The sequence below is a fragment of the Lipotes vexillifer genome, unplaced genomic scaffold, assembly GCF_000442215.2.
Source record: "Lipotes vexillifer unplaced genomic scaffold, Lipotes_vexillifer_v1.1 scaffold717, whole genome shotgun sequence".
NCBI lineage: Eukaryota > Metazoa > Chordata > Mammalia > Artiodactyla > Lipotidae > Lipotes > Lipotes vexillifer.
The window spans coordinates 524,277-550,733 of NW_006798707.1; the positions used below are offsets into that span (position 1 = coordinate 524,277).

At 41.4% G+C, this 26,457-nt stretch overlaps 1 protein-coding gene across 1 annotated transcript in view; it reads left to right on the top strand.

Annotated features, from left to right (window-relative positions):
- The first annotated feature begins 6,592 nt into the window (after window positions 1-6,592).
- SELENOI (selenoprotein I) overlaps window positions 6,593-26,457 on the top strand; it is a 36,659-nt gene continuing 16,794 nt past the window's right edge. The window contains 3 exon segments of the mRNA XM_007470800.1: window positions 6,593-6,744; window positions 24,726-24,794; window positions 25,260-25,368. Of these exon segments, the coding sequence (XP_007470862.1) occupies window positions 6,688-6,744; window positions 24,726-24,794; window positions 25,260-25,368 (235 nt within the window). The 5' untranslated portion in view covers window positions 6,593-6,687.

The window sequence follows — 26,457 nt, forward strand, 5'->3', positions numbered from 1 at the left end:
GCTCAATTTTTTTAAAGTGTGTTTTCTTGCAGCTTATGCCTACCAATACAACATTTCCTTATGAAAGGCTACATATCATTAGTATACTCAGAGAGTTTTTTCTGCACTCCATCAAAATACAAAGTCAATTCCTACAAAATCTCAAAGCCTTTACTTAATTTTCTTTTGATTCCAACCATTTGTTTCCTATCTTCAAGTCAATTCTCTGTCCAAGACTTTAACAGCGAATTTTTAAAAAGGAGAGGAGGGGTGAGAGGAGGAAGGAAGAAAGAGGGCATCTGTGAAGAGCCAGAGCATTGGATAAGACCAGCCATTCACAGAATGTAGTAATATACTCCTTGCCTGGGGTCCATGTTTTATCCAACTTTGTAGCTCCAAGGTATGTCATGGTATCTGGATTTGGTGCACAGCTAATGTTCAACAAGGATACATGAAGAGATAATGAAGTTGCTATTTTTATACATTGTTTCATATTTGTATGTCTTGTTCCCTAACTTCTGCTAGAGTTCTAGTCAAGCAGCCTGCACATCCTTGGGTATATCACGAAAGATTTCAAAGCATTACGGTAGTAGATATCTATGTTGGCAACTATTACCTCAATCCCTGCCCCAGGTTTTTGAGGATTCTTACAGGAAAATGGATCACAGCAAACTTTCCTACTCACTTGCTCCTCTTAGGGTTTTTTGTTTGTTTGTTTTGTTCTGTTTTTGCTAGTATCTTTCTCTTCCACCCAAACTAAGTAACCATCCATATCAACTCCAATTATCTCAGTTTCATGAAGACAAAAATGATCCCTACCCAAAAATGGAGTCCCTTGCTTGGCTGTATGTTCAAATTGAAGAAAGAAAGAAAGAAAAGAAAGGAAAGAAAGAAAGAAAGAAAGAAAGAAAGAAAGAAAGAAAGAAAGGAGAAAGAAAGGAAGGAAGGAAGGAAGGAAGAAAAAAAGAAAGAAAAAGAAAGAAAGAAAGAAAGAAAAAGAAAGAAAAATAGTGGTTACATTTGGCTATATTTACAGACCCAACATTAGATGAGGCAAACAGGAATAAGGAAAGAGGCATGACAGCGGTGAAACCACTATGGCTACCCATCTGAATGGTTAGTACTTGGTTTACCTAGAGTTCTGCTTCCATTTTATTTTATTTTTAAAAATATTTATTTATTTATTTCTTACTTCCATTTTAGTGTAGCAATAATGGGGAGGAGGATGTGTGTGTAGGAGAGGTATCAATTCTCTCTCTGCTCAGAAAATACAGATGTTGGGTCACTATCAGAACTTCAGAGAATGCTGACTGTAAGACTCTGCCCACTGTAAAACTTTGCTGAGATCAGTTTTTTAAAATAATTCTCCTTTTATTTAATAGTCATGCTCATGAATAATGGATTTACAAGAGAAATAATCACTCATCTTCAAAACAAGAATGGCAAGTATATAGAGGGTCTGGATTTTATTCTTACCTCATATCACACTGGGCCTCCAGGTCCCTCTGAATCTTTACACTGCTTCTTTTGGTTTTGAATGACTATTGACACCACTGACTTGGTGTTCAAAGGTTAAGAGCACAAAAATGGCCAGAGAACCATTGGAGAACCAGTGGAGGTGGGTGGGATGATGAGTCACAGAATCATGGAGATAATACCCTCCTCCACTGACATGGGAAGTAGAAGGTACAGAGCAGCACTACTTTATGCTGAAACTCAGTATACTGCACAGCCCTTTTCTGTGATAAAACATTTGATTGTCCCACTCAAATACAGTACTCATTCTTACCTAGTAGGATTACTTTTGAAAAATGTAAAACACAGCAAAAACCGGGCAGACAAAACCCAACCTGAGAAGGTTTACGCTAGCCAGGGAAGTTCATTTTTAAGAAACAACGAGCAACATAATGACTCTGTTCAGTTCTTTCCTAGTCCCTCCGGCCCTCCAGACTTGATTAAAAACTAACCTGTGGGACTTCCCTGGTGGCGCAGTGGTTGAGAGTCCGCCTGCCAATGCGGGGGACACGGGTTTGAGCCCTGGTCCAGGAGGATCCCACATGCCGCGGAGCAACTAAGCCCGCGAGCCACAACTATTGAAGCCTGCGCGCCTGGAGCCTGTGCTCCCCAACAAGAGAAGCCACCACAAGGAGAGGCCCGCGCACCACAACAAAGAGTGGCCCCCGCTCGCCGCAACTAGAGAAAGCCCGTGCGCAGCAACGAAGACCCAACCCAGCCAAAAATAAATAAATAAATTAAAAAAAAAAAAAAAACTAACCTGTGAATTTTCTTTTTTAAAACATCTTACCATGGTAACTTGTAGAAGCATGATGCCGTGGAAAAGTTATTCAACTAGAACTTTGATGACCTGTTCTCTTATTCCAGTTTTACCATAAACTTTCGGGCAAGTTTTCCCAAAAACTTGCCCAAATGTAATTCTTCTGTTGTTCTGTTCTGTACAATTAGAAAAACTACCCAGCCACGGTGCAGGGTTGTTAGGAGGATCTAGTGAGATGTCAAACTGCTTTGAGTTTATGAATATAAGGCTTTATCATTGTTTAAAAATAAAAACCCAATCAGTATCTTTTTACAAGCTTCCTTGGGAAGTCTTGCCATTTTTATGTCTTTAATAACTTATATTGGAGTTACTAACTGTATTAGTCCTTAACTAACTCCCAATTTTCTAGATATCTCCATTTATCTGACTCCGTCTTACTTCTAAGTAAAACAGGAATTGTAGGAATTATACCATTTCCCCCACACCCCAACCCAGGTTATATTAGGAAGCTGATAACATTGTTCTAGCACAAATATCTTTTATGATTATCATTCTGGAAGGCAAAAAGCCTGACCTTGAGTGTATGAGATAAAGAAGAGAGGAACTTCAGTGGATGAGGAGGCAGACCAAGGAAGCAAAGCAATAGCAAACTGTGCTCAGTACAGTGGTACAGAAGGAAGAGACAGCATGGGGTATAGAAGGGACTAGCCAGGCCAATATGAAGTGGTCCCTGGCAGCTCTGGGCTGCCTTAGGGATAAATGCGCCCTCGAATGGAATTCAGGAAACAGGAGACGGGAAGGTGATTCATTTGCAAAGGCAAACTTGTTTACTCGACAATTTTCTCTTCCTGGGTGAGAGTACCTGGTAAAACACCCAGGTCCAGGATTCACGGGGTTTTGAAAAAATAATATCTTATATGTGTATGGGCTTAATTTAACAGGCTCATGCCATACCACTTCACGTGCTCTATGAAATAACTATAAGGTAGGATAAGAATTATGATCACTTTACAGATGAGTTCAACTTAGAGAAGTTAAATGATATAGTTTAATTAAATTTCAGAGATAAATAGGATCTTAGAGATTTAGTCTAATGCCCACTCTTTAAAAAAGAGAACATGTTATGTAACTTTCCTGGTGGCACAGTGGTCAAGAATCCACCTGCCAATTCAGGGGACACGGGTTCGAGCCGTGGTCCGGGAAGATCCCACTGGAAGATCCCAGAGCAACTAAGCCTGCGCAACACAGCTACTGAGCCTGCACTCTAGAGCCCGCGAGCCGCAACCACTGAAGCCCACACACCTAGAGCCCGTGCTCCGCAACAAGAGAAGCCACCACAATGAGAAGCCCACGCACAGTGACAAAGAATAGCCCCCACTCCCCGCAACTAGACAAAGCCCGCGCGCAACAACAAAGACCCAACGCAGCCAATAAACAAATAAATAAATAAACACTCTATGTGATTTAAAAAAAAGAGAGAGAGAGAACACGTTTAGGTGAAGTACGCTGTCTAGGATCACACAGCCAGTATGTAACAGATGTCAAAGTATAAACAAAGTTCTGTGTTATGTTTTAGTTTAGAAATTCTCAGACTGACTCATAATTGATTCAAACTTGTTACAATCTTCTGCAGAAGAGAGGCAGCAAATTGTAACTGCTTTCACAAAATTAAAAGCTGCTCTTCTTAAAACATTGCTTTTGAAGAAAATGTTAGAGAGGTAGGAAAACATTTTACAAAATCAGAAATGTCACTTTGAATTTGCTTACATCTGAAGTGATTAACAATAACTGCAGTTTATGAGCTACTATTAGGTTCATGTACTCAAGTCACATTTTATGGCTTTTCACAATTAACTAAATATCTTTTACAAGTATGAAGTTTATATGCCAGATCCGTAAGCACAGGTCTTATATTAAAAATCATTTAGGGCTTCCCTGGTGGCGCAGTGGTTAAGAATTCGCCTGCCACTGCAGGTGACAGGGGTTTGAGCCCTGGTCCGGGAAGATCCCACATGCTGTGGAGCAACTAAGCCTGGGTGCCACAACTACTGAGCCTGTGCTCTAGAGCCCGCGTGCCTAGAGCTTGTGTTCCGCAACGAGAGGCCACCGTGATGAGAGGCCCACGCACTGCAATGAAGAGTACTCCCCGCTCCCCACAACTAGAGAACGCCTGTGTGCAGCAACGAAGACCCAACGCAGCCAAAAATAAAGTGGATTTCTATAAAAAAAAATAAAAAATAAAAATCATACAAGTTTTTTTTCTCTCCATATCGATTAAAAGGAACACATAATAGAGGAAATCTATAGTGTATTACCTGGGAGAATAGATTCAGTCTGATTAACAGATTTGTCTAAAATTCCAATTCAGTTTTCTTATCAATACACAGAGAAGATTTAAATACAATACCTGCACAAAGAAAATACTTTTATAAGGAGGTGGTTTCATAGTTTTCCTTTCATTAGAGCCAACTTCCTTCTTAAAGGGAGGTTCACATTTCCAATGTCCTTTTCAAAGCTGGGCACTTCACAGTGTATCAGAGATCTTTGCTCACTCATTCAACAGAATGTATTGACCATGTACCATTTGCAAGCTGCTAAGCTATGGGACATGGGGAAAATTAGGTTGTATAAGATACAAATCCTCCCCTTACGGCAAGTGAGGGAAAATAACACCCAAATTTATTGCTCATCTACCATGTCCCAAGTATGATGATAGATGTTTTATATCTATTACCTCGTAAGAATCTTTATTTATTTATTTATTTATTTATGGCTATGTTGGGTCTTCGTTGCTGCACGGGTTTTCTCTAGTTGCAGTGAGTGGGGTCTGCTCTTTGTTGTGGTGTGCGGGCTTCTCATTGCGGTGGCTTCTCTTGTTGCGGAGCATGAGCTCTAGGTGCATGGGCTTCAGTAGTTGTGGCACACGGGCTCAGTAGTTGTGGCTCTCAGGCTCTAGAGTGCAGGCTCGGTAGTTGTGGTGCACGGGCTTAGGTGCTCTGTGGCATGTGGGATCTTCCTGGACCAGGGCTCGAACCCGTGTCCCCCGCATTGGCAGGTGGATTCTTAACCACTGTGCCACCAGGGAAGTCCCTCCCTCATGATAATCTTAAAGTTTAGAAAGTAAGACATATGCAGAAACAATAATATACTTGACATATACTGAGTCCTCAATTAGTATTTGTTGAATGAATGAATGCAAAGAACATAAGAGATCTCAAAATAATTGCCCTTGTTTCAGAGTCCCAGAGAGACTGAGAGGCTCCCTTATGTGGTGGCTTTCCATACCAGAGATCAAGTTTGGGTTGACCATTTCCGAGCTGTGTAATTAAGTGATCCTGGTCAGATTAGGTAGTCTGAATTTTGATTTCCTAATCTGCAAAGTGGGTAAAATGTCTTCCGTTTCTCACCGTGTTGTTACAGGGGTTGGTGATAAGCTATGTAAATTTCCCCACCTATAAGGCGATCAATAAATGGTAGCAACTATTACCATTATTCAATTTTATTATTAGTCTGATACACACTAGCTATAGATCTAGTGTTCTTTCCATAATTGTCTCCAGTTATGTAAACGCACTTCTTGCAAACGCATTTAAGGACCCCTAGAGACTCAGGGACCAGCGTTTTTATCTGGTCGGGAGACACTGGCAATCTTCATTTGGAACAGAGCAATAAATAGAGCGGAGTGTGTCCAAGGTTCACAAACAACGCTGTCCCTAGGGGCTTGTCTCCAAAGCTCCTTCACGCCCCTTTACCGACTGCAAAAAGCCTCTCACTGGCTTCTCAACAGCAAATTACGTTCACTAAGCTACTGCGTGCAGCGCACTGTGCCAGGAGCTGTATGCGGGCTGGGCACAGACGCTTTGTCTGCTTTTACTTCACGGCTTGGGGGAACTAAGCCCTCTTTCCTGAGGTACTGCTGAACTGACTCGCACGCAATCACCCTACCCCACCCCCCCAACGACTAAAAAGGTATCCCCAAATCTCTACCCAGGCACAGATGCCACATCACCGCCAGCACACCCCAAAGACGAAGAGCAAGTCCGCCTGGGAAACTGACCTTTCACCTCCCCTCTTGCCTTACCTCAACTCACCAATTTTGACGCTAGCTAATAAAGCGACGAGGAAGACTAGAAGGCGGAACTTAGTGGCTCCCGATCTACGCTGATTGGACTGCGACGGTGCGAAGGGGGAACCGCGTGAGCCTGCTAGCTACACCCCCTCGGTGGGCGGGGAGAAGTGGGGGCTGCGCTTGCGCTCTGGGAGGCGGCGGAAGTGGCTGGGGTGGTTACGCGTGCGCGGTGGGCGGAGCACGGCTTTTCCAGCTCCTTTGCCAGCCCAGGTCTTCCCAGTCTTGCCCAGCTGGTGTGGTGCTCGTGTTTCCCCATCTCGTCGTGGAGCGTCGCTGCCGAGTGGGCGCTAGTGTTCGCGTCGTCATGGCTGGTTACGAATACGTGAGCCCGGAGCAGCTGGCCGGCTTTGATAAATACAAGGTAGCGCGGGCCCCGCGGACGCCACTCTCCCTGCTGGTCCCGGCCTCTCCTAGGCGCCTAAGGGGCCGGCGCGGTCCGTGTCACCTTGTGCCGCGTGGCTCCGGGCAGGCTGGCGGGAGTTTCTCCGTGGGTCCTGCCGAGTGCTGGGGCTTTGGGGTCGGGGAGCGTGGGCGCATCCTAGGCCCGCTGCTCCGATTCGGTACCCTCCCGGGGGATTGCCTTTTCCTTAGGAGACCGGTCGACGAGAGTGGAGCGAGAGAATTCCCTTCGCTTCTTTACTTCGTTATTATTATTATTTTTAGTCCCATGAGAGGTGATGCAGTTCCCTTCTGTGGTGTCTTAATTGTCTTCATTTTAATGAAGAAAGTTTCTACTCGGTTCTCTTGCGTTCAACTTCGGAGATGGAGAGAATCATTTGGCAGATGAGGCCCGGGGAGGGAGAGTGACTGTTGGGGCCAAACTGCTGATGCGCTCGCTTCCACTCCCAGCAAAGAGGCGCCTGGGCGGCCAGTGAAGCACGTGTGCACAGGCAGGAACTGGAACTGTGTAGTGGAAAGAGCGCGGGCTTTGGAGTTACATATAAACCTGATACCGAACCTGATACCAGAATCTAATTTCTTTATTTGGCTTTGGGCCAAATAATAGTCTCTACGGTGCAGAATGATTATGAGAATTGGAGAAGCGCCTAGTACATAATGGGCCTCCAGTAAATGCTGGTTGTTCACTTTCCTTCACGTACGGTTATCCTCCACGACTCCCTTATCAGTGAATGACTCCACTATCCGTCCAGTCAGTTGCCCAAGCCCCACACATGGGCAGTAACCTTTCGTCCTTGCTAACCTGTGTCGCTTTCACTACTGAGTCCTCTACCCCACCCACCAGCCGGTGAATCACCCCGTCCTGTTTGTTCTGTCATTTTTAGCCTAAAGTAGAAAGATGGTTCCATTACCACTCTCCCCAGATATACTTTAATCTTTTAATTTTAGAATGGTTCTAGAATATTTTAGAATAGATTTACAGAAAAATTGTGAAGATCGTACATACAGAGTTCCCATATACTCCACACCCGGTTTTCTCTGTTATTATGGTACATTTGTCACAATTAATGAACCGATATTTACACATTATTATTAACGTATGCACATACTTTATTCATATCTCCTTAGTTTTCACCTGATGTTCTTTTTCTGTTCTGGGATCTCATCCAGAGTACCACATCACGTTTACTCATCATGTCTCAAGGCTCCTCTTGGCTATGACAATTTCTCAGACTTTTCTTGTTTTTGATAACCTTGACAGTTTTGAGGAGTTCTGGTCAGGTATTGTGTAGAACGTCCCTCAATTGGGATTTGTCTGATGTTTTTCTCATGATTAGACAAGGGTCATGGGGTTTTGAGAGGAAGACCACAGGATTGAAGTGCCTTTCTCATTGTGAGAAGAGTACATGTCATCGGCATGACTTATCACTGTTGATGTTGACTTTGATCACCTTGCTGAGGTAGTGTTTGTCAGGTTTCTCTTTGAAAGGAAGTCAGTATGCGCACCTCCTTGAGGGCAGAGTGTTGACATAATTTATTTGGATTTCTGCGTGGAAGATTTATCTTTTCTTCCCAATGTATATTTATTCAATGATTTATTTATATCAGTATGAATTCATGGATATTTATTTTATACTTTGGGTTATAATCCAGTACTACTTGATATGGTTGCTTACGCACATCCACTTTTGCCCTTCCAGTTCTTTCTCTATGCTTTGTAGTGATCTTTAAAAAAAATGTGCATCTGGTCACATCACTCCTTTGCTTAAAATCCTCCATTGTCTTCCCTTTGCTCTTGGAATGAAGTCCAAAAATCCAGAACATGATCTGCATGGCTCTGAATGACCTGGCCCTTGTCTGTGTCATCAGCTTCATGTCATGCCACTCACCGTCTACCCCTCCCAACATTAGCAGCCATCTCCCTCGTCCCCTTTTTTTCAGATCTTCAAGTAATGTTGTTATGTCTGCCAGGAATGTAGCTGCCCACTTATGTTTATCTTCACATCTTAAATATTCCTCAGAGGAGCATTCCCTAAGTATCTCATTCCCCTTAAGTGTGCTCTCACAGTACCCTCTGCTCCTTTATGGAATTAGTTCTTTAGGTGTCTCCCCATTAGAATGCAGTACCCAAGTGGTTAGACTTGTCTTATGGATCACCATGACCTGAGCACGGTGCTTCTGTGCATAGGCATCCAGTAAACATTTGTGGAATGAATGAATAACTGAGAAGAGTCATAGTGGATCTTGTCAAACTGGAATTGGGATAACTGTAAGAGACCTTATAAGGTCACATAGTACATTCCTCTGCTCTCAAGCAATATTGTGCCATACCATTTTGAACTGAGGTGCTGACTTGTCTGAAAATTTTAAGTTGAAATTTAACCCAGTGCAGGGCTTTCACTAAAGAAGGTTGTTAGCCTAGATACCTCTTGTTTTCCCTTAAGCTCTACCACCTTTCTGTTACCTCTTCTGCACTGTAAATATTGACTTTTTATATAAATATAAAACTTTTTCTTCCTTACTAGGATCTGGCTTTCTAGTAGGTGCCAATAGACTAGCTGTTTCATTTGCAGCATTGTCTGTAATAGGGAATCTTCTTTTTTTTTTTTTTTTTTTATAAGCTGTCTTTCCTAGATTTATATTTCCAACTAGATAGGTGTCCTAATTTACAGAAAATTTTAGTGTGATTTTTCCATTCCTATTTTTCCCTCTTCCATTATCTGACTCACTTCCTGTGTCTGACAACAGATTTCTTATCATCTTGGAAAACAAAGGTCAATTTAACTAGCATCCAATGTTCACTAAAACGTAGTTTATTGATGTTATTTTAGTTATAATGAGGCTTCCTTTAAAAAACTGGGGGTGGGGGTGTGTGGCACAAATTTATAACCTAAACTTCTAGTAGAAGGTTCTTTACTCAGTACTATGTTCATATTAAAAAAATATGAATCCAAAGGTCCAAAGGAAAAAAGTCTGTATGGTCAGTTTAACTGGAACATGAGTTGCACCTAGAGACCTTTTCTTCCTGAAGATCACCCATTCCCATTATGTGGGCTTCGACAGTGAGTGCTTTGTAAATGCTGTCGCATTAAAACAGCTTTTGAGGAAGATCATCCCATAAATGGGTAAAGACCCAAAACACTCAAAAGAGATTTTTATTCCCTGATGTGACCCTGTGTATTAAAACAAAGAGTTGTAGAGAAAACTTGGTACTGTAAAAGCAGCTGGTGGAAAAATTACTTTTGAACCAGTTTAATTTCTTTATCTTCCCTAGAGGTACATCTGAGGAGCTACAGTTGGAAACCTGGCGGTTATTCAGAATAACTCCTGAAAGGAGTGCGCACATAGAGTAGTAATTAGGTTTCTGTAGTAAGAAACTGTTAAGACAATTGATTTTGAGTATAGAAGAAAGCATGGGATGGATTCTGTGTTATATGTGCTCTAAACACTTGTGTTCTTCATTGTGTTACCCCAGCCTTATCAAACAGTCGAATAATTAGTTGAGTGTCTGCCCTCTCTGTTAGGATATGAGCTCTGGGAGGGCACATCCTACAGCTCTCTTGTTCAGTGTGGCCAAGGCCTGGCACATGAATGGAGTAGGCATTTGACAAATATTTGTTGAAGGAATGCAAGTGTAAAAGAATAAAAACCATTTTGGAAGCATGGTAAAATGGAGCTGTGCATCTCCTGGAAATTGGAAGGATACTTTTGTATTTTGAATGTGAAGATGTAGAAAGTTTAACCACCATTGTTCTCTGTTGCTTATTAATGGACCTTCAGACAGTTATGTTGAGGGATTTCACTCTCATGAGGCTTATCATTCCTTCTCTCTTCTTATCCTATCTTTAGTTGAAGGATTTCCCCACTTATCTAAGGGTGAAACTTCTATTGTGGTATACCTAATCTGACCTAAGGAAGGCTTAGTTTCAATTGATTAGTGTAGCAGCTAGTTTCAAATTGTATCATATCATTTTGCTTCAGAGAGGAAGTGTTCTGTGCAGTATCTTGTTCGGCTTCAAGAATATAATTTTATGATGAATTGGTTTCTGCTATTATGGTAGTTAATTAACTTGACTGTCAACAATAGCCTGATTACAGGAATTGTGATAATTGTGAATTTAGGTGGGAAGGAGAGGCTGCATACATCTTGATGGTAATGCTAAAGAACTGGAATCTGGCCTGCACCCTTACTGGTTCATGCAGTTTGATTTTGTTTATTTCAGTAAGCATTTATTGAGGGCCTGCTCTGGGTCAGACATGGCACTGGGGCTGCAAAATTAAGCTAAGCTAGAATTCCTTACTTCAGGGAACTCAGTTTGGTGGCATATGGGCAAGGAAATAAACAGATATAAATAGTTAATAAATACAGTTAGGTAAGTGTTGGGTGCTGTGGGAGAGAAGGAAGCAGCTCCAGGGAGTAAGGGTTAAAGCTGAGAAAGGCTTCAGAGAGGGGATGGAGGGGAAGGCAGAGCTCAGTCTAGAGGATGAAGCTGAGTAGGCTCCAGTTCTTACCAGGTGCAGAGGGGAGAAAAGGCATCCCAGAACTGGAGAGCAGTGGGGTGAGTGCACAGGGGTTGAGGCCTGAGAGTATTTTCTGGGAACCATAAGATGTTAGGTGTTGGGGCTTAGGGGTGGAGTGTCAAGAGAAGAGACTGGAGAGGGAGGCGGGGCCCCCTCAGAGGGGGATGATTTGCTGTAAAGGATTTCTGAATTTTACCCTGTAGATCATTGTTTCTGTGGTCCAAGAACTATTGGCATTAGAATCACTTGGGGAGAGTGTTTAGCCAATTTCTAGGTCCATTTTGGGAGGTTCAGATCGGGTAGGTCGCTGTGATATTCATGTTAGACACATACCTCAGGTGGTTCTGAGGTACATGGTAATGCTATAGGTTTGGGGAGCCACTTACAAATTTTAAACAGAGTCAGATTTTAATTTTAGGAAGCTCACCCTGGCAACTAGAAACTGAATGGAGAGCAGGGGAGGTAGGGGTGATCTGGAGACCTTTTAGGATCCTCCCAGATAAAACTGGGTCAGCAATGAGGAAGGCTTGAATCAAAGCAGTGGGGATAGAAGGGGAGATGGGAATCTAAAGGAGGTCAGAACTGGTTAACCTGCCCACTGAATTTGGCCAGCAGATATATTTAATTTGGCTCACACCTACTTTGTCTCAAAAATTAGTATCTTCCCCATAAAAGCCCAGATTTCTGGATTCTCTTGAAAAACTAAAATAGTGGATAACATAGGCCCTGGACTTCTTCCTGACAAGAATCTCCTGAAGCTGAATAGTGCTTTGCCCTCTTCAAAAAGGGTATTTGTGATACAGCCACTGTGGAGAACAGTATGGAGGTTCCTTAAAAAACTACAGATAGAACTACCATATGACCCAGCAATCCCACTACTGGGCATATACCCTGAGAAAACCATAATTCAAAAAGAGTCATGTACCAAAATGTTCATTGCAGCTCTATTTACAATAGCCAGGCCATGGAAGCAACCTAAGTGTCCACCGGCAGATGAATGGATAAAGAAGATATGGCACATATATACAATGGAATATTACTCAGCCATAAAAAGAAACGAAATTGAGTTATTTGTAGTGAGGTGGATGGACCTAGAGTCTGTCATACAGAGTGAAGTAAGTCAGAAAGAGAAAAACAAATACCGTATGCTAACACATATATATGGAATCTAAGGGAAAAAAAAGGTCATGAAGAACCTAGGGGTAAGATGGGAATAAAGACACAGACCTACTAGAGAACAGACTTGAGGATATAGGGAGGGGGAAGGGTAAGGTGGGACAAAGTGAGAGAGTGGCATGGACATATATACACTACCAAACGTAAAATAGATAGCTAGTGGGAAGCAGCCGCATAGCACAGGGAGATCAGCTCGGTGCTTTGTGACCGCCTAGAGAGGTGGGATAGGGAGGGTGGGAGCGAGACGGAAGAGGGAGGAGACATGGGGATATACGTATATGTACAGCTGATTCACTTTGTTATAAAGCAGAAACTAACACACCATTGTAAAGCAATTATACTCCAATAAAGATGTTAAAAAAAAAGGGTATTTGCTCTCTAGTGTGCCATTTCCCTACCAGTGCCTGTGTTCCACGCAGGTCTGCTTTGTTCAGTTTACCTGCCTGATCCCTATGTACATTTTTTTTTCCCCCTATGTACATTTTATTTTTTTTTTTGCGGTACCATGGCCTCTCACTGCTGTGGCCTCTCCCGTTGCGGAGCACAGGCTGCGGACACGCAGGCCCAGCGGCCATGGCTCACGGACCCAGCCGCTCCTGCGGCACGTGGGATCCTCCCGGACCTGGGCACGAACCTGCGTCCCCTGCATCGGCAGGCGGACCCTCAACCACTGCGCCACCAGGGAAGCCCTGATTTAAGCTTTTAAATGGACAGAACTCAGTAACTGACTAGCTGGAAGGGGTGAAGGTAAAACATGCAGAGAAGTCTGAGATGACTCAGGTTCTAGTAGGATGATTGGGTGGAGTCACTGAGGTCGGGGTTTTGTGAAGCATTAACTCTTTGGTAATAATGGCACCCAGCATTTGTTGAGTCTAAGAGTTAATCCTCTTGATATTTCAATGAGGAGGTATTTTATTAATATCTCATCAGTTACCTAACTCATACGAGATTGGTCCTTACAGAACAGAAGCAAAATTATAATTTAAATGATGAATGATGCTGAATCTGGCAGAATAACAGTAATCTTTTGCACAGGGCACTTCTCTTGGACAGGACCATGGGGTAGACTTCTCTTGGAAGGTGTGGTTTTTGGACTTGGAATTAAAACAAAGAAAATTTCATGTTCTAGAGAAATATCATTTGTGGATGAAATGTCCCCCATTAGAGGACTGTTTCTGTAATGATTTCAAAGACTAGAACACTTTTCCTCCAGAGTCACAGGGGAAACATGAGAAATTCCTGATCTTTTGATTTTCACTTATTATGACTGCAGGCCGACTACGATATAATGTGTTAATTATGGCATTAGCTAGATATGTTACAGTTAACTCAAGCATAACTTAATCTTTAGTTGTGCCTTGGTCTCCTTGAGTAGATGTGGGAAACTGGCCTCTCCCACTTGTAAGTACATTAGTAAGGCTTGAAAAGTATTTTAGTCGTCTTAGATATAGATTTACAAATGTCTCATAGAAAGAATTAATTTTTCAGTTGGCAGAGACAGGAATCTTTCAGAAGGAGTGAGAGAAAAATGGATGGGAAACTTCTGCAGAGTGAGAGAGAGAGAGAGATTGTTAGGTAGAAGGTTACTCCATTTCTAGGTGCTATTTGGAAGAAACGAATTGGTTCTTAAACTACTTTCTGAAATATCAGTTCACTGCTGATGGCTTGCTTTTGTAACTGCTGTAATGCTTAAATGTCAAGAACTTCTCTGCTGAATAAGAATTTGCCCGGCGCATAAGGGAGAGAGGGGAAAGATGTTTCAGTCAGAGTCTGATGGGAACCAAGGCACAGAGCCTGGGCGAATCATGCTAAATTAGAGGTACAAGGAAGTGGAAGGTGTGTGAGGGACCAGGCCGAGCCTAATGAGCTCGATGAGGGGAAGTTGCAATGGCAAGAGCAACGTCATTGTAAATACCCAATAGTGATAATGATAATGATGGCAAACCATTTATATAGCATTTACTATATGCCAGGCATTCTTTAAGTGCTTTACATTTAATATTCACAAGTGCTTTGTGAGGTAGAGGGACTACCTCTACCTCAAATTTTCCCCATTTTACTGAGACACAGTGTTTAAATAACTTGCTCAAGGTCCCACAGCTGAGATTTGAACCCAGGCATTCTGCGTCCGGAGTCCATGTTCTTCATGCTATGCTGCCTCTCAATTCTAAGAATGACGTATAAACTCTGCTTTGTAGTTACTGGTTGTTTTGTGCAAAAGATATAAACATTAGAATAAAGACCTTCAGTGACGTGCTTAATTAGGTTTGTGTCTAATGTTTACAGATGGGGAAAATGTACAGTGAAAAAGGAAGAACTGACTTTGTTTTCTCTTACCCCAGTTTTAAATTATTCGTAGGGACAAGTGGGCTTGTATTTGCTAGTCTTATATTTAGTTGACTATTAAGAACATTTCATTCACCATTAGCTCTAATTGCGGTAAAATAGCTTTTGATTAACTAATTAGCTTTGGGACTGATACTGAGCTAAATAGAACCCACATCCTAGCTTTGCAATCTTGAGCATAACTTCGTCTCTCTAACCAGGTTTCCTCATCTGTGAAATGGGGTAGTACCTGCCTCATAGGATCATTGTCAAAATTGAATGAGTTAATATTTGTAAAGTGCCTGGCACTTAGTGATGTGTTAGTGTTAAGTAAATAAAAAATAAAACTTGACATTTGTGCTTCTCTGTTTGTGAACATTTAACTGTCACATAACATATACACACATACTCACACCCGAGGAGGTTATACCAAGAGAAAGAATGTTTCAGCAAAGGAAGAGTTAAGTAAATTTTTTCAAATACCACTTTCCTATTTATGAATCTGCAGTACCTCCCACATATTTATCATGTGTTTGATGTCGAGATTCCTCAGCAAGGATTTCAAGTCCCTTCACTAAATGAGCCCTCCTTTTGTCTTATCTTCTCATCTCTCGTTAGTTTATTATATGTTGTGTAAGTCTAGCAAAAAGCAAACGTTTGTCATCAGGACATGCTTGTTCTTGTCTTTCTGCTCTAGTTCTTCCCCAGTCGTCTCTCACCACCTTCTCTCCCCTGACTCCTTAGCGGATATAAACGACAGTATTCACGGAAATGGGATCTCACAGTCATGTCCTCTGTGGGTGTAGTTCTTAAAAGTCTTGTATTGATTAAAAAGTACTTTAAGAAACTTTTTATTGATTAAAAAGTACTTTAAGAAACTTTCAATTTCTGTCTTAGGGTTATTATAATGCCCCCCCCCCCGCTTTTTTTCATTTTCAGTTCGATTTGGTGTTTTTCTTTCTTGGTAGATTATTACTAGCACAGTGCCTTGCATTTAGTGAGTACCTGCAGAATTTTATTATACCTTGTCTCTTGCTTGCGGTGCAGTATTTGAAGTTGCCATCAGGAGGTTTAGGTGTTGACCACTAAGCTGATGGTGTGGCTTTTCCTTCAGCTGAGGAGTTTGCAGGAGTGTCATTCACATTTGTTTTCACCAGAGCAGTGGCCCTCAGACTTGAGGGTGCTTCAGAATCAACTGGGGTGTTTGTTAAAAGACAGATTGCTGGGCTGTTCCCCCAGGCTGTCTGATTCTGTATATTTAGGGTAGGGCCCAAGAGTTTGCACTCAGTTTGGCGACTACATTTTGAGAAGCACCTCATCAGAGAAATATTCCATTATATTGAAGAGCAGTTAATAAAACCAAGAAACGAATGTAAAGGAGTAAGAAGCTATATTACCATAATGTTCATATATTAGCCATCAAGTATCAGGTAGTCTTGATTTTGTGGATAGGCGTCTCAAGGTATCTCTTACTAGAAAAGAGGATGTTGCAGTGCTTTCAGTATTGGATATTAGTTTTCTATCGCTGGATAACAAATTACCACAGACTTGGTGCATAAAACAACACACATTTATTGTCTCACAGTTTCTGTGAGTCAGGGCACCAGTTACCTGGCTCCTCTGCTTGAGGTCTCGCCAGCCTGCAGTGAAGGTGTCAGCTGGGCTGTGCTCCCATCTGGAGTTTGGGGTCCTCATCCAGGCTCATGTGGTTGTTGGCAGAATTCAGTTCTTTCCAGTTGTAGGGCTGAGGCTCTCGGCTCCTAGTAGTTGCCCACTTTTCTGGCCACATGGCCTTCACCATAGGCAGTTCATAACATTGCTGTTTGCTTCTTCAGGGTCAATGGGAGACTCTTCTCCAAACTGTTAGGATGGAGTCTTAGGTAATGAGCTATATCATGGAGGGGACATCTCATCACCTTTGCCATATAATGTTCTCTCAATCAAGGCAGTGACATCGATCACCTTCACTATATTCTGTTCATTAGAAGCAAGTTACACGTTCCACCCTCAGGGGAACTACTGAACCATCAATAGGAGGGGATTGGTTATAAAAGGGCTTGACTCACTGGGGATTACCTTAGGATGTGTCCGCCACAAATTGGAAGACAGAAAAATGTGTATTGGAGGATACTATGTTAACAACAATTTCAGTATATTGGATCTAGGTAGCTCATGATTGTATTTGAGCCAGGAGGGGGTAGTCTGGATTAAAGCAAAGAGATCCATTTCACAGAAGTGTTCCAAGATGATTCATAAAGGATTTACAGTTTAGACCTTCCTGTTTATTAGCTGTTAATCCCTGAATTTTAGAGTTTCTTCATCTGTAAAATAGGGAGGAATAATCTACCTTATCTATTTTACAATATCAAATAAGAGAACAAATGTAATTGTACTTTGGAAACTATAAAACATACACATGTAGACATGGTGTTATTAACAGGGGGAGAGTAAGAGCAGCTTCCCCTTGTGAAGTGAAAAGTTGCTGTAGACTAGTTCCCGGGGGAAAAGAGTTCCTCTCATCACTGATGGAGTCACTCTGTACTTCCATTTAAGTAAACATGCAGAGTAGTTCATGCATTTATTCATTCATATGTGCAAACATTCAGATATGTTTACTGAACTCCTGCTATGTGCCAGATGCAGAAAGGATCAGGTTGGGAAGCTTTCTCCATTCTCTTACCTGCTTCTTTAAATACCAGTGCTCAGTGAGTCCCACATTTGTATGTGAAAGTAGCTCTTTTGACTGCCTTGATATTTGTTGCGTGAATAACAATTTTTAATAATTGGGATCTTTTGTTTTATGTTTTTTGCTTAAGTGACTGGCCCAGAGACTTGGAATGCCATTGCTAAAGAACTCTGCTCCAGGAATGGTAGAGCACATGTTGGCCACAATGGATCCTGCCCCTGTAAAGACTTACACCTAAACATGATTGAGTCATGAGACCTGTCAGCAAGGGACTGACCTCCATACCATACCAATACCACACCAGACACTGAGCTTCACTGTGCAGGGGGAGAGAAGAGAGTTGACATTTCTTTTCTCTCTCCTGAGTTCTTAAGAAAGGTTGATAATGTGTTTCTTTCATTATGTCTGCAAAGTTGGTATGAGCAATAAATAACTTCATACAGTGAACCCAGTTGTGAACTAAAATTGGTTCTTTGTGACTATCCTGCCTTTTATTCCTAAAAACATGGATGATTTGGAACTCAAGAATTTGGGGAATCATTTTAAAAAGTCAGAAACATCATTTTGAGTTTGCTTACATCTGAAATGATTAACAATAAGTGCTGTTTATAAACTATTATTAGCTTGTACTCAATCCATGCTTTATGGATTTCCGTGGTTAACTAAAATATGTTTTATAAGTGTGAAGTTTATATTTCAAATGGGTAAAGACAGGCTTTGAATTAAAAATCATTTGATAGTTGGAGACTTATCCTCCTTATATTGATTAGAAGACAAAGCAAGGGAAACCTGCATCTGTTCATAGATGTTAGAGTATTACCATCTGTATTAGTATTAGATGGGATACTAGCCTCAGTCTAATTAATAAGTTGTCCAAAACTCTGTATTTAGTGCAAGGGTGTGTCAGTTCAGTCAGTTTTCTTATCAGTGTATAGAAAGGATTTAAAGTACATGTATAAGGGAAATACTTTTAGGTCCAACGAAGTGCTTCCATAGTTTTCTTTTTGTTAGAGCCAATTTCCTTCTTAAATTAAGAGGAGGCCCATTTCTAATGCCCTTCTCAAAAATGGGCGCTTTATAGCATATTTTGGAAGTAATTTAGAGTCATTGTACTGTTCCTGGCCTAACCTGTAATCGTCTCTTGCCTGGTATACTGTAACAGTCTCATAACTATTTTGCACTTTTGCCCCCCTCCAGTCCATTTTCTACACTGTAAACAGCGGGATCCTTTAATAATATAAATCAGGATATGCACTGGGCTTATGATAAAATAAAACTCACTGTGGACCTTTGGGTGGTATCTGCCCATGTCTCCAGTGTCATTTCATACCACTCTTCCTTGCTCACACACTACGCTGTAGCTCCATTGGCCTCCCTCCACTTTGTGGTCCTTCCACATTTTGTTCTCTGCTTAGAAGGCATCTTGGCATGCACACCCCCCTCCCAACACCTATAAACCACACACACACACACACACACACACACACACACACGCACACTGCCACACATATATTCTTTCTTTTCTTTCTCCTTTTTAAGGTATAAATTATATACAAACGCACAGATCTTAAGTACACAATTTGATGAATTTTGTATATGTATGTAACCACCACCATGATAAAGAATTATTTTTAGCACCTCGGAGGGCCCCCATTTAGTCCCTCTCACCAGACTGCTATTATGACCTCTTTTTGCCGTAAATTAATTTTGTCTGATTTTGAACTTCATATAAATGGAATCTCCAGTAGCATGTTCTCTTTAGGGTCTCCCTTGTTTGACTCACTGTTGTGTCTCGTACATGCTTTACCTGTCTTCTCATCTTCTAGGACTCAGCTTGTGTCCCCTCCCCTGAAAAGCTTTCTCTGAGCGCCCTGACTAGGCACATTCCCAGCCCCCTGGTCCTCTGATACAAACACCTTGTTTATTGCCTTCACAGTATTGATCACATCTTGTGATTACGACTTGTTTTCTTGCTTAGCATCCGTCTCACCCTAGACTGGACTTGGTGAACATGGGAAACTTTTTGGTCTTGTTCACCATTCTCTTTCTGGTGGCCTAGCACAGTGCCTGGCACAATCATAGGCACTCAGTCACAATTATTTGTTGACTTTACTGAATGAATGAATGAAGAATGAGCTCTGCTTTATTTCCTGACTTGTACTGAAGTTAAAAAAAAAAAGTCTTGAAACTTTCTAATATTTGACAGAATATTATCTAAGATAATTCTGGATTTCACTAAGACTTTATGAAAATCTTTTCTCGTGGGTGACATAGACTAATTGCCATAGATGACAGTATGGAATTCTGTACCCAAATAAAAATGACTAAATGTATTAATAGCAATCTTGAGGGGCATGTTTAGAAGTTCTACCTTGATCAGCATTTTTACAGAGACTTATGTGAAGGCATTGCTAGCATGACAGCTTTACATGCTGAGAGTTTGGGGGGGCATAGCTGGTACCTTGGATAACTGAGTCTGACCCTGAGGAGATCGGAGGAGATAGAAAGATGAGTGGACTCTAGCAAGATGAAATGTTAAAATGGTAAATGTAGGGTCTTACACTTAGTTTCCAACAGTCAGCTTCATATTAACGCAGAGAAAGGTGGCTTTGCAGTCTGTATAAGAAAGGCCTGAGGGGGTAAGTTGGCTGTGAACGTGTGTGTAAAGTCTGCAGTATGACTGTTGTCTCAGGAAATTAATACTGTGTTGAGCATCTGTTAGAGAAATAAGTTGTTGAGGAAGAAGACCTTATAGTCATGTTCTCCTTTGTGCTCATGCACCACTTGAAATGTTCCTTTTGCCCTGGATCACAAATTTATTTTGGTTTAACAACAAAATGGATGTCTGGAGCACTGGTTGTCAAACTGAAGCCCCCGGACACCTGTTTTGTGAATAAAGTTTTATTGGAACACAGCATGCCTCTTTGTTTTCTTATTTTCTGTGACTTCTTTCTGCTTCAGTGGCAGTTTTGGGTATTGTTACAGAGACCATTTGGCCTGCAAAGCCTAAAATATTTGCTCTCTGGCACTTTCCAGAAAAAGCTTTCCAACCTCTGGTCTAGAGAATTAGACCTAGATGATGAAGAGAGTGAAACTTTGGCAAGAGAGTAACAGCAAAAGGAACATGAGATTTTTTAACCAGGTGAAGAGAAGATTTAGGTGTGACAGGGAGAGCCATCTTCAAATGTTTGAAGCATTATTGTTTGGAAAAAAATTGGACCCTTGTCTGCTTAGCTTTGTTAGGGAAATTGAAAACATGATAGGAAATATGGGGCGAGGGGAGGATTTTGTTAGCATATAGAAAAGTTGTTTTAACATTGGATTGGGCTATTTCTAGAAGTAATGAGTTTTTTGGTAACCAGAGGCATTTAAAAAGAGGCCAGGGACTTCCCTGGCGGTCCAGTGGTTGGGACTCCACGCTTCAACTGCAGGGCATGCTGGTTTGATCCCTGGTTGGGGAACTAAGATCCGCATGCCGCGCAGTGCAGCCAAAAATTAAAAAATAAATAAAGAGTCCAGGGACTTCCCTGGTGGCGCACTGGTTAAGAATCCGCCTGCCAATGCAGGCGACATGGGTTCGAGCCCTGGTCCGGGAAGATCCCACATGCCGCAGAGCAACTAAGCCCGTGCACCACAACTGCTGGCCTGCGCTCTAGAGCCCGCGAGCCACAACTACTGAAGCCCGTGTGCCACAACTACTGAGCCCACGCGCCTAGAGCCTGTGCTCCGCAACAAGAGAAGCCACCGCAATGAGAAGCCCGCGCACCACAACGAAGAGTAGCCCCCACTCTCTGCAACTAGAGAAAGCCCCGCACATAGCAACGAAGACCCAACGCAGCCAAAAATAAATAAAGAAAATAAATTAAAGAAAAAAATAAAGAGGCCAGATGACTGTTTTACCTATTCACATAGGTGAGGGGCAGGCACGTGAGAACTAGATATCTCCTGAACTCTTGTGGTTCTGAGATTCTGCCTTGGAATGATTCTCAAACTCAGGTTGTGGTTCTCAAGCCTTTCTCCAGGGCACTGGATTAGTCTGGCCCAACAGATTGTAGATCAAGCAAGTCCTGCAGGCCTTAAACAGGGGATTATTACCTTGATCAGATATTCTGGTGTATACCAAAACATCATTCCAATAGAAAATAATATATTTAACAGGCATTAACTAAATCTAGTTTAGCTCCTTTAAAAGTTTACATTTTACTTATTTTTTCAGGCATGTGGAAGGTGTGACTCATTCTTCTTTCCTCCTATTGATTCACAAGACAGTTTCAAGTTTCTTTGTTTGTTCCAAGTGATACGTGACCTTGAAAAATACTCAAGTGTGTAAGGCTAGAGCACAGAGTGCCCTTCAGGTTTACTGTTTGCTACCTTTTGTAATCTCAGATTAGATTTCCTTGTTATACTTGAGCTTATCCGCTATTATTATTAAATGTAAAAAATGCAGTTAGGCCAACTGACCTTTTTGTATTGAGTTCTATAATCTTTTCATACTTCTACTGGTCTCCTGAAATAGAAATTTAGAGTTAAAACTTCAGAATTTGGGGACTTCCCTGGTGGCGCAGGGGTTAAGAATCCGCCTGCCAATGCAGGGGACACAGGTTCGATCCCTGGTCCAGGAAGATCCCACATGCCGTGGAGCAACTAAGCCCATGCACCACAATTACTAAGCCTGTGCTTTAGATAGAGTCTGTGAGCCACAACTACTGAAGCCCACGCGCCTAGAGCCTGTGCTTTGCAACAAGAGAAGCCACCGCAATGAGAAGCCTGTGCACCACAACGAAGAGTAGCCCCAGCTTGCTGCAACTACAGAAAGCCCACGTGCAGCAACGAAGACCCAACACAGCCAAAAAAAAAAAGGTGAAATGTTATAATAGCGGAAATAAAGAGATTTAAAAAAGAGAAAAAACTTCAGAATTTAAAAAGAGGAGCTTTTCAAATCAAAATACCATGAGTAAATGACCTTCTTTTAGATCTAAATTCAAATTATGGAAAGCTGCTGAATGAGAGTCATTCAGCAAACATTTGAATTAAGAGCATTGTACTTTGTACATCGTATTAACTATTCGTGTGATGTCTTAAATTGTTTTCCTGTGATTTGGGCTTCTTACAACTTTTGTACTTTGCAGTAGATGGTGGACTTGAAATGTGTGGTTTTCCAGTTTATCTGACCTGCTGGCTACGTCATGTGGGTCTGGGTTCGGACTTTGGTGAAATGGAGGAGGCCATGGCCCTCCCGCCTTGTCATTGGCAGCTTTTCAGGGTTCATATTGGTTGCATGTCCTCAGGTCTGAAAACTTAAATTCAGGCAGTCCTATCAATTGGGGACTCCTTCATTCTACAGAGGTTCAGGTGTCATGGTATCTGTTATGTGGAAAAGCTTTGCAGGCTGTAGAGAACCATGCACGTAGAAGTTGATTTTAGCGAGAACAGTAATACTCATTTAAGTAGGCTCCAGCTGAGAGTCTGGATGCAGCTGCAGAGCTTCTCTGGCCAGTGTTCTCCTTCACCATTTTCTTTCCACTGTCTGTCTCAGATCTTTTGTCCAGGATATCGCATTTCATCAGAATGAGTTGGAGAAATGGAGGCACTCAGCCATGGATTCTGTTGAGTGAACATTTGACTTACTAGCTAACTAACTCTCTTTGCTAGTAGTATTTTAAATTATTTCTATTTATTTACTTTTTTGCTACATCACACTTTTAAATCTTGAAACACTGATGAGAAATATTTCCTGCATATCCATAAAACATTCAGGAAGAAATATTGATCTTTAATTATGATTTTTTTAAAAATCACTTGCTCAGATGCTTACTACTTATTTTTTGGGTTGGCCTTAACGGAAAAACCCGAACGAACTTTTTGGCCAGCCCAATATATTCATACTAAACAAATACAAAGGACAGTTGAAACTTTTTTTCAGGCATTTGACTAGTATGACATCTTTTAAATGACAGCTTGTTGAATTAGGTAGTATTCCCACTCCCTGAGGGTGAGAATTAAGTTGTCCCTTACCCATTTTGTATCCCTTCGTCCCCACACCTAGTGGATGCTTCCTACATGCCAGGCACTGCAGTGTGGGTGTATTTGTGTGTGTGTTTGTGTCTCTGATGAATAAGTCATCAACATGACTCTTAAAGTATTACATAATTACATACAGATATTTTGTTTAAATTTTCTTTGAAGTTTTACTAAATAGCTCAACAATTGGGGAATACATTTGAACACCCTAACCTGTTGTTTTCTTCCTTTGCTTATTTAAGCAATCCATTTTCCAGCTGTAAAGGGATCTGTCATTCCTTTGGTGCTCAAAACACAGTAATGGTACCTAATGCTTATATAGCACTAACTGTGGGCTAGGTACTGCTCTAAGCACTTCCTGTATATTATCAGTTTATCTAATCCTTATGGCAATCCTTTGAGGTAAAGGCTGTGATCCTCATTTTACAGGTGAAGCAACTAAGACAGAGAGGTTAAGTAACTTACCCAAGGTTGTACCATTAATAAGTGCATTAGTAATGGTGTCAAGGGTAAAACAGCTAGATTGCCGTTAGTTGAGAGAGATGAAGGAGGTTGAGAAAGTCAGTGTGTGAATGCAGACAGTGCTCATTATCCGGCAAATAGGTGAGCACTTGAAAGCAATATAAACTTTTCTGCTGCAACATTGTAATATTATAAAAGTTGATTTGAGTAAAAAATTGTCTGGCAGTGCTTGGCAATCTTTGCCTCATTCATATTGCTTCTCCAGTTCTGTTATTTAGAAGAGGACATTGTATAACTAGATATATTCTCTAGATTTTTTTTTACTATTATTTTCTTTTTTAAAAAAATTTACATATTTTTGGCTGTGTTGGGTCTTCGTTGCTGCATGCAGGCTTTCTCTAGTTGGCAGTGAGCGGGGGCTACTCTTTGTCACGGTGTGCGGGCTTCTCACTGTGGTGGCTTCTCTTGTTGTGGAGCACAGGCTCTAGGTGCGCAGGCTTCAGTAGTTGTCGTGCACGGGTTCTAGAATGCAGGCTCAGTAGTTGTGGCGCACGGGCTTAGTTGCTCCGCGGCATGTGGGATCTTCCTGGACCAGGGATCGAACCCGTGTCGCCTGCATTGGCAGGCGGATTCTTAACCACTGCACCACCAGGGAAGTCCCTGTACTATTATTTTCATTTGAGAAATATTGTTCTAAATACTTGCTGGTATGCAAGGATTAACTCTGAATATTTTTTTTCATTTCTTAACAGTACAGTGCTGTGGATACCAATCCGCTCTCTCTGTATGTCATGCATCCATTTTGGAACACTGTAGTGAAGGTAAGATGATTAATAAGCATGTACTTAGGTTTTAGTAAGCTTTAAATATTTTAAACTATTTTATGGAGTATTACAGACCAACTGTCAGTTCAGTAAGACATTTAGAGAAACTGCCTCTCCCATCCTCCTTTCCTTTAGTCACATACCTTTTGATTTATCTCATCGTTGAATTATAAGCTTATACTCTAGGTCTATCATATTTATAAAATGCTTCTTAAATTTTCCTAAAATAAATATAATGTTATGATTATAAAAGTTTGTTGGTTATAGAATTATTTAAAATATAGAAAATAGACATTTCTATTAACTGATTACGGTTTATAATTTGATATATATGTATAATTCCTGTATATATGGTCTTTCAAATTTATAGTTTTTGTTTTGACACATTTGCATGTTGTGGTATGTAGTGGACAGAGAGATTTCTCTACTTTAATTATTTTGTAATTATTTTGGAAAAAATAGGTATTTCCTACTTGGCTGGCTCCAAATCTGATAACCTTTTCTGGCTTTCTGCTGGTTGTGTTCAATTTTCTGCTTATGGCATACTTTGATCCTGACTTTTATGCTTCAGGTAAGATTATTACTTTAATATAAAATCTTAAATGTCTAAATAGCAAAAATTGAGATATGGTTATTTTCTGATTCTATTAAGATGCTTGCATTTCTGAAAAGTTTTGAATATTAGAAGGGTTGTAAAATGTTAGAATTGGGTGTAAAAGCTAAGTTGTGTTTTCACAATCTGTTTCTAATAAGTTCTAGAAACCAGTTTGGCTATTGAATTTAGATATGCTGTCTAAAAAGCAATGAGGTTTTTGTAAATAAAGAGTAATGGGATTTATAAGAAGATGGAAAATTAGGACTCTGAAGTTTTGCCTGAAAATGGTATAAGCAAGGCCCAGCATACCTACCAGTTCTAGAAATATCCCTTCCCCTTTTCTAGGTATGGAATAAAAATTCCCTTTTTCTAAAGGCAATGTGATCTCTCTTTCCTCTGCTCAGCACTTATACGTACCTTTAATAACTCCCAGTTTCTTCTGAAAATGGCTGTTAGACCTTAGATATTTATTGACAGAAGTCTGGGCCCTTACTGAGGACGGGAGGCAAAATGCACCTTTGGAGGCAGTTTTCAGCTTATTCCCAACGTCTTCCTTCAGACCCACTGCTATCTTACTTCCTCCCACACCCCAGCTTCTGCCCCGGCTGGACAAGAGAATCTGGAGCACATCTGGGATGAGGGGGGATATGGGGGAAACAGTTTATTCTTATTGCTCAGCTGGTGGATGGAGTTGAGAGGAATAGAAAGATGGAGGTAGATGAGTATTTTTTGCATTCTAAGTTAGAAGATATTTTCCAATAAGAATACTTATAAATGATGTAGTCAGGAGTATTAGTACTATAATTCCAGGGTCCCCAACCCCTGGGCCGCGGACCGGTACTGGTCCTCGGCCTGTTAGCCACCGGGCTGCACAGCAGGAGGTGAGCAAGGGTCGGGCAAGCGAAGCTTCGTCTGCCGCTGGCCCTCGCTCGCATTAACCACCTGAAACACCAGCACTGCCCCCGCCTCCCCTATCCATGGAAAGATTGTCTTCCATGAAACTCGTCCCTAGTGCCAAAAGGGTTGGGGACCGCTGCTATAATTCATCTGTGTTGTGGGTTCAGC